The following is a 12,125-nucleotide window of genomic DNA, read 5'->3' on the forward strand; positions in this document are numbered from 1 at the left end:
CACACACACACACACATATATATATATATATATATATATATATATATATATATATATATATATACATATATATATCACTTATGGAATAAACAGGTAAACAGGGCTTGTTAAAAGCAAAAGTGACAATAATTAATTTCAAACATAGTTAAAAAAAGACGGTAATAAGCGTAGCAACTGCGAGAACTGCTCACAAACTGAAATAACAAATAGGCGGAGAAATACTAAAACAATTCCACGAGAAAAAAAAGAAGTTGCAAAAAAATGGAAACTTATTTGTTCCTGTTCCAGCTGCACAACCGTAAGAACCGCCTACAGTTTTCATAAACCACTGTTATTTGAGAAAGGGAGACGTGTAGACACTGTAGAAGAAAGTGATAGCCAATGGGAAGTGAGCTCTCCTCCCCTAGCCAATAGCACGAGCCACTTTGTTGTCAATTTTTTGTCCTAATGGAAACTCGAGGAGCAACAATAGAGGCGAGAGGGGAGTGGAGAGCGGACGGCAGCGGGCTGTAGCCAGTGGCAACTAACTCCGCGGCGAGGCTGTCACACTTTCAAAGTTTGGCTGCAGAGGAGGAGCGGAGCGGGACCAGGAGCTGCCCCGTGTCTGGCGAGAACCGACGCGCCGCCGATTCGGGACTTGGATGCTATTTCTGAATGAAATGGTAAAGAGACCGCAAAGTTTGAGGCATGGTCCTAGCAGAATTTGTAGGTTGACGGGGGCTTGGGTCCGATGAGAGCCGAGTGCAGATGGGCATCTCTGTGCAGTGAGGGGGTATGTGGCGGAAACCACCAGCTGCCCGAGGCGCTGCCATCCTGATGTTTCGGGATTTTTATTTTTTTTATTTTGTGTGGTTGTTTATACTCTCTATTGCCGCGGCTGATTTGTTAATCCTGGACTGAATTCAGCAGAGGGTGGTTTGTTTTCCTTTGTTAAACTTGTGTGAGAACGTTAAAGAGTGGGGGGTTTCCACGCCGTGCATGTGTGTTCAAGAGACAGGTGCAGCTCCGGTGCGGGCCCTCGGGGTTTCTAGGAGCTGAGAAGGGGTTCTAAGAAGCTGCCGTTAGAGTGCACCTTCCCTGTAAATTGCCCGCCGGTAGGTGCGAGTGGCGGCGGCCAGAGGCAGGCACGGCCCGTGCCCACCTTGGTGGCCAGAGGCATTTAGTGCTTGAGGGTTCGCAGAGAGCCCTCTGGGTAAGGAGTGGACGGGCTTGGGGATGGTTAGAGTCACACCTGCCAGGGTTGGCGCACAGAGCTGGGGAAAGGTTTGCAAACAACAGAGAAGGCTCTGATTTGGGTGACCAGCGAATGTAATTCACGTGCCCAGCTGCGAGGTAGCCACCTAAATGAACAGTGGAGCCCAATCCGACACGTGCGTGTTTACGGGTTGGTCTGGGTCAGTGGTCGCTGTTAGTAGGTGGTGCTTTTGGTCACTGGTGATATAGAGTTCTCTGGGAGTCGCTGGTAGCAGTTGCTCTTTGTGGGTGGTTGGTGGGCGCTACTTTTGGCCAGTGGCGGCAGAGATTGTTTTTGGTCAGTGGTGTCAGGGTTCCCTCATCATTTTTTTTTATTCTGGTCAGCAGTGGTAACGCGTGCTCTTTGTGGGTGGTAGGGTGGGGTTGCTTTTGCTTGTTAATGATGGTGAGGGTTGCCCTAGGGTGGTAGTCGGCTGCTTTTAGTCAGTGGTAGTGGGGTTTGCTTAAAGTCAGTGATGGTAGAGTTCTTTTTGTTTAGTGACAGTGGAAGTTGTTTTGGCCACTGGTGATGGAGGTTGCTTTAGGTCAGTAGTGGTAGGGATTGCTTTTGGTTAGTGGTGGTAAAGGTTAATCTGGTTGGTGATGGTGGAGTTTGCTGTGGGTCCTAGGGGGTAGAGGTTGTTTATGATTCGTGGCGGTAAGGTTATTTTGGTCAGTGAGGCTACTTTTGGTCGGTGGTGGTAGAGGTTATGTTTAGTTAGTGGTGGTAGAGGTTTTGGCCCGCGTCGGTAGAGCTTGCTCTTGGTTAGTGGTGGTGGAGGCTGTTTTAGGTCAGTGACGGTAGGGGCTGTTTTTGGTTTGTGGTGGTATAAGTTGTTTTGGTCGCTCGTGATGGAGATTGCTTTAGCTCAGTGGTGGTAGAGGTTGTTTCTAATAGGTTGTAGTAAAGGCTGCTTTAAGTCAGTGTCGGTGGGGTTTGCTTTAGGTCAGTTGTGGTATAGGTATTTTTGATTATTGTTGGTTGAGGCTGGTTTGGTCAGATCAGTGATAGTTGAAGTTGTTTCTTGGTTAGTGGTGTATGGGGTTGCAACTTGTCCTTGATCTTTGGTATGATTTACCCTTGGTTAGTGCTAGGGTGGTTTGTGGTCGTACATTGAAGTTGCCCACTGAGATTGGTGGCAGTTGTCAGTCTGGGATAGCAGTACAGTTGTCCTTAGGCGGGCCATTGGTTTCTCAGTGGATGGGAGGAATGGTGGGGTCAGCCTGGGTCATTAGAAGCGAGTCAGACAGATAAAGGTTGCCCAGGGAGACCACCCTGTTTAATCACCTTCTTTTCTTTTGTAAGCTAGTTGAGATGGAGCTGAGATCAGAAATGCCAGGCGGACCCTCCGGCCAGCACCCCGTGGCCCCTCCGCATACATCCGCCGCAGCCGCTGCTGTGGCCTCTCTGCCCGTGTCCGTGGCCAACAGCCTCCTCCGCGGACCCCCGCTGCTCCTGAGGGCCACCGAGAAGTATCCACGGACCCCCAAGTGCGCTCGCTGCAGGAACCACGGCGTGGTGTCGGCGCTTAAGGGCCACAAGCGTTACTGCCGCTGGAAGGACTGCCTGTGCGCCAAGTGCACCCTCATCGCCGAGCGCCAGCGGGTCATGGCGGCGCAGGTTGCGCTGCGCAGGCAACAGGCGCAAGAGGAGAGCGAGGCCCGCGAACTGCAGCTGCTCTATGGAACCGCCGAGGGCCTGGCCCTGGCCGCCGCCAACGGCATCCTGCCGCCCCGCCCGGCATACGAGGTCTTCGGCACGGTCTGCAGCGATGGGGGATCAGGTAAGAGCGCAAGTACTTGGACCGAGCCTGGAGGGTGGAGGAGGGCACCTGTCAGGTGCACCATGGAGGTAAACTGGGCCCACTAAGGACCACTGGGCATCAGGGGAACAGTTCATAATCTGAGGGCAGCCTACACACGGTAAGGGCCGCAGCATGGGCATTGCACCCGGCACTTGCCGTTTTGGGACCACTGGGGGTCTCAGAAAAAGCCACTGGGACCCTGGCGGTCTGATCGCAGAGGGAGCGGGCAGCCATTGCTCACTCTGATCAGACTGCGACGGCCGGAAGTAGAGGGACACAGCGAGCTTCACAGAGAGAATTAGTGAACGCGGAAGCAGTGCAAAGGTGCTCAGTGTGAAAGGGGGTTCGTCTCATCTTGGCTCCCGTGACTGAGAGCACATGGGAGGAGCAGGGGGCATACATGTACTTGGGAGGGTATGCAGGCGACCGGATGCAGTCTGGAGTGAGGGCTCGGTGCCAATACACCGGAAAATCCCTTCAGAGCCCCCTGGCCTGCGGCGTAACGAAAAATGATGCCCCCCCCCCCCCCCCCCCCCAAACGTGACGAGGAAGGCCTGAGTCTCTCATATTTATTGGCCTTTAGTTGACTAGAAGACCCCTTGAGGAGTTTGGCCCCTGTGCACACCAGGGGCCCACGTCACACCCCGCCCTTGGCATGGTACAGCACAGCGCCCGTAGGGCCAACTGCCCCTTAGGGCAGGGGCCGGAAATGGCCCGCGTCAGGGGAAGTTGTTCTCTGGCGCTGTCACCTGCATCCCCGCCCCCTCCCCTCCCCCACCCCCCACCTGTGAGGGCGCAGGCTTAGTGCATGGCCTGCTCAATGGAGCGTTGTTCTAGGTGTGGTGGGTGCATAACCTTGACGTGTTATTCAGAAATGCAGATTGGTCTGACTGGATGGCAAACGCCCCCACCCGACCCTCGCAGGGTGCTACTGTTTAATGTTCCCGAGGCTCTGCTGCACCTACGGTGTAAGTGGTTGCACTGTGTCCTGTGACCAGGCAAACGGTGCCTCCAGCCCTGGAATGTATTATCGATGACGTACGCTACCCTAAAACATTCTAAAGTGAGTGTAGACCCTAACTACAGTACCACATTTAGACCACACTGAGAATTATGACCGTCGAAAGTTAGTCCCCCCCCCCCTGCACACTCTGGAACACTCTGAGGAGGCCAGACACCTGCAACTCTCTGTGAAGGTCAGACATCTAGAACAGTCCAAAGGGGTCCGACATCTAGAACTCTGTGGGGAGGTCACGCATCTAGAACTCTGTGGAGAAGTCACGCATCTAGAACTCTCTGGGGACGTCGTGCATCTAGAACTCTCTGGGGACGTCGTGCATCTAGAACTCTGTGGGGAGGTCACGCATCCAGAACTCTGTGGGTAGGTCATGAATGTATAACTCTCTGAGGCAGCCATGCGCCTGCAACTCTGTGGGTAGGTCGTGCATCTAGAACTCCCTGGGGAGGTCACACATCTAGAACTCAGTGGGGAGGTCGTGCATCTAGAACTCAGTGGGGAGGTCGTGCATCTAGAACTCAGTGGGGAGGTCGTGCATCTAGAACTCAGTGGGGAGGTCGTGCATCTAGAACTCAGTGGGGAGGTCGTGCATCTAGAACTCAGTGGAGAAGTCATGCATCTAGAACTCTGTGGGTAGGTCATGAATTTATAACTCTCTGAGGCAGCCATGCAACTACAACTCTGTGGGTAGGTCGTGCATCTAGAACTCCCTGGGGAGGTCACACATCTAGAACTCTGTGGGGAGGTCATGCATCTAGAACTCAGTGGGGAGGTCGTGCATCTAGAACTCAGTGGGGAGGTCGTGCATCTAGAACTCAGTGGAGAAGTCACGCATCTAGAACTCTGTGGGTAGGTAATGAATTTATAACTCTCTGAGGCAGCCATGCGCCTGCAACTCTGTGGGTAGGTCGTGCATCTAGAACTCCCTGGGGAGGTCACACATCTAGAACTCTGTGGGGAGGTCGTGCATCTAGAACTCTGTGGGGAGGTCATGCATCTAGAACTCTCTGAGGCAGTCATGCATCTAGAACTCCGTGTGGAGGTCGTGCATCTAGAACTCTGTGGGGAGGTCATGCATCTAGAACTCTCTGAGGCAGTCATGCATCTAGAACTCTCTGAGGCAGCCATGCATCTAGATCTCGCTGGGGAGGTCACGCATCTAGAATTCTATGGGGAAGTCACGCATCTAGAACTCTGCGGAGAGGTCATGCATCTAGAACTCAGTGGGGAGGTCACGCATCTAGAACTCTCCGAGGCAGCCATGCATCTAGAACTCTATGGGGAAGTCATGCACCTAGAACTCTGTGGTGAGGTCATGAATCTAGAACTCTGTGGTGAGGTCATGAATCTAGAACTCTGTGGGGAGGTCATGCATGTAGAACTCTCTGGGGAGGTCACGCATCTAGAACTCTCTGAGGCAGTCGTGCATCTAGAACTCTCTGAGGTAGTCATGCACCTAGAACTCTCTGAGTAGGCCAGACAATTAGAACGCTCTGAGAAGGGCCTTCGCTGCCAACAGCCACGAGCATGGCACGAGGAATGCAAGGATATCACCAGTGACTAATCATCCCAGAAGGGCCAAGGTGCCAGCTTAATCCAGAACCCTCTGGAGTGCATTATCTACCCGAGCACCTTAGAACAATCGGAGAAACACAGACTCTGCCCTCGTACCCTAGATCAATACACCTGGTGCACCCCGTGACTCCGAGTGCCAGAGCTCTTCTGGAAGGGAACGCCGTACCAGTTTACTCTAGAACACCCCGAGCAGGACAGAACCTGCTTCCAGCACAGGCAACAGCGTTACTGCAGTGGAATGCCCCGCCCATACACCCAGAAGGAAAGAGAAGGATAAACCTTCCAGAAGGATCTAGAATGTTCTGAGGAGAGCACAGCCTGCAGCCAGCACACACCAGAAGCCCGCGGAAGTAGAGCCCTCTTCCAGCGGAGTACAGAACCGGAGGAGAGTACACCCTCTCAGTACACACTCCCAATACACCGTCTCAGTGCGCCCTCTCAGTACAGTCTACCATACCCCGAGGAGAGCACTGTTAGAAAGGCACGCTCACACCCCGCCACAATTCGAGGAGGGTGCACGCCACCAGTGCACAGTAAACACCCCTCTCCCAGTGCACACCAGATAACTTTTAAGAATTTCGCAGCCTGGCGGCGCGCGGCCCGACACTACCTATGAAGAGAGTACAATATTTAGTGAACTCCAGAAGAGTAGTGTGAGTTGTGTACCCCTCCAGAAATAGTTTAAATATGGCGTATGCAAGAAGGGCACACACGGTTACAACATTCTTAAACGCAGTATGTAGCGCAAGGGCAGCCGCACACTTTAAGGTGGGCATCGCTTTACGGGGCACATTCTAAACCCACGACTCCAACGGTGGCAGGCTCCCTGCCACCCGGAGCCTGGCACACTCTGCTAAAAACAGCGCAACTTGGACAAAAGAAAGTACTCTGGCTGTTGAAGGTCCCGCTAAGACCACACGTGAACGTTTATCTAGACGTGTTGTCAAAGGTGGTGTGTGTGATTTATTACACGAAACGTGTTATAGTGAAAGTGTTTACTCGGCTTTCACCATTATATAAAAACATCTAAACCCCTTTAATGTTTAATTACGCAAACGCGCAGTCCTTCCACAACAGCCTATACTGAACACTGCAACCGGTACAAATATTAAGGTACACATTAGCCATTGTGTCTTGATTTACGTCTACTGCGCTGCGGAGGGGAGGGCTGCCCCCTGCCCACCCTCGAGCACTTCCAAAGCTTCATAGGGTGCCCACCAATAATATGTATTTTAAAGTGTATTAAATATGTAACTATTGACAGTGCTTGGAAACGGTAGAAGTGCTTTGCAGCGCAGGAGATAAACCACGTTATTCACATTAGTATTATTAATTTTAGGAGCGAAAAATTAGCCTGGTTTCTGTGTGGTGGGTCTTACAGAAACAGAAGGGGGCGTTGTAGTAAAGAGTCTCCTTCAGTAACTCCTCAGTTTACGCAGGAAAGATGAAGAGACTTTTCCTCTCGTTGGGGGCGGTGGGGGTGCGGGGGGGGGGGGGGGGTTGCATTCGTTTTATAATTCCTTTCATCAATACAACCCGTGGCTTTCCCACAGTTGCCGTTTCTTTTCGCGTGTGAAGAATGACGGCTTGCTGACGCGTGAAAGACACGGCCGAGCCTTATCACGCACAGACTCACAGTGACGTCTACCTCAGTTTGACGGATTCGCCAGAAACCGGAAAGCTTCCGTGCTTTGGTTAGGGAAGTTTATAAAGTTCTGAGAAGGCCTGCCGCGTGCGGAAGAGTTTGTAAAAGGCTCTACAAACACTTTGCTATTAACTCAGCCCCTTACACGGTTCCCGTCTGGTACATATTTGAACGAAATATATATATATACATATATATACACAGATATTGACACATTCACTGCACGGCTGGGCCGAAGAGCGCAGCCAGACGCCACCGCCCCCACCCTCCCCTCCACCGCCCCAGTATGGTGCTAAACAGTTGGCTCAGACACTTTTCCGCGGGTCCCCGGCCTGATGCTGATGAAGACGCACGGATCTACCGCTGTAGCTACGTAGCCCCTTCTAACCACTCCAGTGCTCCAGTGAACCCAAGGGCGCGGCCCGCTGCACCCACACATACTTCTCGCCTAGGCCGAAGGGGGGCGCTTCTCTCCCGGGCCGAAGGTGGCGGCCTGAGCCTGCTTCTCTCCTGGGCCGAGATGGGCCGGGGTGGGGGGGTAAGAGGGCGCCTGAGCCTGCCCCCCCCCCCCCCCCCTGCCCATCACCGTGCAATTTGTTCCGACAGAATTCTCCTCCGGGCATGTGACAGAAGTGATTCATTTATGCAGACTCTCGCTGCACTGATGAACCCAAGGGCGCTGATGGGCATCGCCCCTCTGCCTGACTAAACCTCTGATAGTTAATTAGTCCAGAAGTTTAGACACATCTTTCCGTCAGCCGTGTGACAGCTAAAGATGTGGATAGACTCACCGCAGGGCGTGGCCGTGCTCCCCTCGCCTTCACCTGGCCATCACCATGTCAGTTAGTTTAGACAACACTTTCCACTGGCCCCATGATTAATAAAGGTATACATAGATAGATGTACACATAACTACATCTATGACGACACACATGTACGCAAATCGTAGTTCTCGACCGAAGTGTGACACTGCCTTTTGACCTCACGGGCACTCACTCCACCGCAGGGCCGAAGGGCGAGTCCGGGGCCCGCTCCTGTCCTTACAAGCACGCACGCACACTCACTCACTCACAGGTCGGAAGGGCGATCCCGGCCTCTCCTGTCCCTTCTTACACGCACCCACAGGGCGCGTCCGGCTCCCATTTCCCCGTCCACCCCTGCGTCAGGCAGTCAGCTCAGACTGGCTGGGTAATCACCCCCCGCTGGGGGGTAAGTGCTGCCACAGCTGTGTGTCCCACAGGGGCGTGCGGAGGCCTCTTCTCCCGGCCTCCAGGACAAGTCACCGAGTTAAAGGGCAGTTTTCATGTGAGCCGCGGGGACGGACGTCCCTCTGGAACCGACGCACATTTAGAAACGAAAAGCTGCTGACTCGGGCCTCTTCCACAAGACTCGGGTTTCGTGCCTATACCCGAGCGCGACAGTCACGTCAGCTCCCTGAAGGCGACATGTCATACCGCTGACATCATGTAATGCCCTAAAATAGGTTTGGGATGATGGTGTCCCGTGTACGGACGCGAGGGCAACCCCTGGCAGACATACTAGAAGAAGAAACGCTGCAGTCCCCAAACGGTCTCTGGACGTCTAAACATGTTGAAATAATCATTTGAGTGTTATTCGTAGAATTATAGAAGTGCTTCAATGTCGGAAGAATAAACATATATAAAGAAAGCGTCTTACAGGAAGGTTACACCTACAGCAGAAATTGTACTTTGAATTCGAGAGCAGAATCTCTGGGATACAAGGGAGGGAGTATTAAGACACATGTAATAGGCCACTGGAAAGTAGGATATATGTCAACAAAATGGTCGTAGTGAGGAATTGCTTTAAAATGGAACAGGCAGTTTTTGCAGTGTAGATTGTGGTACACATTCATGTCCTGGTGCGCTAGTGTTTTCAGTCTCGTTGTAAAGTTATGATGTTGGAACAGCGTTCTGCCGCGGTCCAGACTTGTACTGAACATTTCTCCTTCCTTTCCAGACGCCAAGATGCAGAAGTTCGACCTCTTCCCCAAGAACATGATGCAGCGCTGCCTGACCCCCCAGCAGTCCCCGGCCGCCGGCAAGCCCGTGTCCACTGACGGGGAGTCCGTCTCCGGCAGCGCCCCTGGGACCTCCTCCCCCGAGGGCCGCCACGGCTCAGGCTCCGAGAACGGCGACGGCGAGTCCTACCTCGGCTCGCCCGTTCCCAAGGCCGCGAAGGAGAGCGAGGACAGCCCGGGCTCCATCAGCCCCCTGGGCTCGGACTCGGGCTCCGAGGTGGACAAGGACGAGCAGGAACCATCGCCCTCTGCCGGGGCGCGCCAGCGGGCGCCCATCGACATCCTGACCCGGGTCTTCCCCGGCCACAAGCGCAGCGTCCTGGAGCTGGTGCTGCAGGGCTGCGGGGGCGACGTGGTGCAGGCCATCGAGCAGATCCTGAACAACCGGGGCGCGGACAAGGTCGCCGAGGAGGCCTGGGCCCGCGAGGGGGCGCTGCAGGGGCTGCAGGCCGCGCCCTCCAGCACCCACCGGCCTCTCCTGGCCGGCGCCATGACCCCCGCCATCGGGGCGCTGGGCAGCCGCTCCGCCTTCTCTCCCCTGCAGCCCAACGCCACCCACTTCTCCACCGAGGCCAGCGCCTACCCCCTGGGCACCCACCTGGGCCTCAACCCGCTGAGACTGGCCTACTCGGCGCACAGTAGGGGACTGGCCTTCATGACCCCTTATTCCACGGCCGGACTCATGCCCACCCTGGGGTTCCGGCCCCCCATGGAGTACGCCTTCAGTGACCTGATGAGGGACCGCTCCAACCTGCACAAGGACCAGGTGTACACCACCGGGCTGTACGGGCCCATTGTCAACAACAGCGCCGAGAAGCCCTAGGACGGGGGACTCGAGTGTTCTGGACAGCTTCTTGTATCAGGGGGCGGCGCCAAGCGCGGTGTGGGTACAGCTGATGTAATATAGTACAGTGTACTGTGGTACGGGACTTACACTGTAGGGGCCCATTGTCAACAACAGCGCCGAGAAGCTCTAGGTGCCCCGGGAGCTCTGGACAGCTTCTTGTATCAGGGGGCGGAGCTTAGCGTGCTGTGGCCAGCTTATGTAAAATAGTACAGCATCTCTGTGGTACAGGACTTAAACTCTATTCACTCTACGAGGCTCAAATGGTTCAGTGCAACAACACTCAGTGCACACAGCATGGCGGCATCTCAGTACACTCAGCCCGCAGTTCACGTAGAGTACGGACCTTGCATACCTCAGGATGTGTATGTTGGACCTCCAGTGCACTGGGAAGTAAAAACAGAATGTGGCCTCTGTACAGTGCAGTGCCAGGACATATGGGAAGTGTTTCATCGCGCTGGTTGTTACGTAAACAGAACTGGAAGCACGTGACGCCAGGCCAGTGTGAGTCTGGAAAAGTTTGTAAGAATGGCCCTTCTCGCTCTCCGTACAGCTGCCAGTAAACACTAAAAAGTAAAGACTAGCTGCCTCCGGCACGACGACATATATCAGAACACTGACTGGTGCCCCGTACTCCTGCCCCTGCCCCTCCGGAGCCCTCGTCAAGTGCTTCTTGGGGCACCTTACCCCTCTGAGAGCTGTGTGTGGTTGTCTCTGAAAACCCGGCCGGGACAGCTTTACTGCATTGAGCCCCTGCCAGGGGCCCTCTCTTGGGCATTGGGGTGGCTGTCTTTAAGCCCCTGAGCATCTGTGTGGTGCGTTGTGAGTTTTTATTAATTTTAAATAAATATAAATATTTATGTACATATAAACATGTAAATAAAAATGCAGGCACGTGTAATGTACAACAGAATTTAAATTATTAATATGCTCTCTAGGTGCAACTTGTAATTAATGTATACGCACGAGCTGGGCGGGTTCACTGTCTCCACATGGTACAGACATTCTGAGCTGTGGGACACATTGTTAAGATTTGTGTATATAACGCAGGACATTCGATTTATTTGTAATTGTATTTAGAAACAAACAACCACTCTGGTTTTAGTATTTCTCATAATTTTCCCATGATACCCTGAAATCTGCTGTTTGGACCTTTTGTACAGACTCCCTCCCTAAAACATATTTTGTGCATTTCTCATTTACTAGCAATGTTTAGCAATAAATGTTATTTTCTAAAAAAAAGTGTTCCTACTTTGCGTGATGCCTTTCATAGGTACGTGCTTAAGAGAAGCTGTGCGGTAGAAAGGCGAACTTTCTCAGACAAGAAATCAAATGTTAGTAAACCCATCTTTAGATAATTCACTGGATTGATGATGTTGGGATTAATACAAGGGGTTTCTGGCAATGGGGGCAATTTATTCTAGAAGAATAGGAGCTGTTTCGAAGACCAAAATATCGCCAGAATACTCTGTGACTGTCATGCGACATTGGCTTTACTGGGTTTTTTTCTGGCGTCATTTCTCTCTTTCCTTCTCTCTAGGTTCCTGCTTCTTTATTTTACTTGCCCCTGAACAACTATTCTGCCCTTTCAGATTCCAAGTATTTATTTGCATATGAATTACATTTTTTAAATACCAGTTTTGATTAATTCATAATCATTGTCTTTTTCAAAAATGTTTTCCGCCATAAAAATTTTCTCTTCTCTGTATTCTTTTTGCCCCCCCCCCCTCTTCCTCTTCGTTAGGCTTTTCTCGATTCTTTAGTTTTCTGTTTGTTTTTCTGTTCTTGCTCATATGTCTTGCTACCTCAAAATCATTGTCATTGCTCTTGTCTTGCAACGACAACTGCATGTTCAGTTCTTTCTGCGCGTGTCGCTCCTTTTCCTCTTAATTTTACTTGTCGTTTTTTCCTCGTCTGCGAGGGTTCAGCTGCTTTTTCTTCCTCTCAATTTCGCTCCTATTAATCGC

The 12,125-nt window shown here is 52.5% G+C and overlaps 1 protein-coding gene across 2 annotated transcripts; it reads left to right on the top strand.

The window, feature by feature from the left end:
• Nucleotides 1-486: 486 nt before the first annotated feature.
• DMRTA2 (DMRT like family A2) lies at nt 487-11,560 on the top strand. 2 transcript variants are annotated; one of them, XM_085600164.1, is made up of 3 exons: nt 487-662; nt 2,544-3,017; nt 9,254-11,560. In XM_085600164.1, exons 2-3 carry the CDS (start codon nt 2,549-2,551, stop codon nt 10,135-10,137), a joined length of 1,353 nt encoding a protein of 450 aa, XP_085456290.1. In that variant the 5' UTR covers nt 487-662; nt 2,544-2,548; the 3' UTR covers nt 10,138-11,560. The 2 variants fall into 2 exon arrangements, with proteins under 2 accessions (XP_085456290.1, XP_085456289.1); XM_085600163.1 differs by having other exon boundaries at nt 2,540-3,017; nt 9,254-11,559.
• Nucleotides 11,561-12,125: the final 565 nt, after the last annotated feature.

The sequence above is a fragment of the Triturus cristatus genome, chromosome 4_2, assembly GCF_964204655.1.
Source record: "Triturus cristatus chromosome 4_2, aTriCri1.1, whole genome shotgun sequence".
Taxonomy (NCBI): domain Eukaryota; kingdom Metazoa; phylum Chordata; class Amphibia; order Caudata; family Salamandridae; genus Triturus; species Triturus cristatus.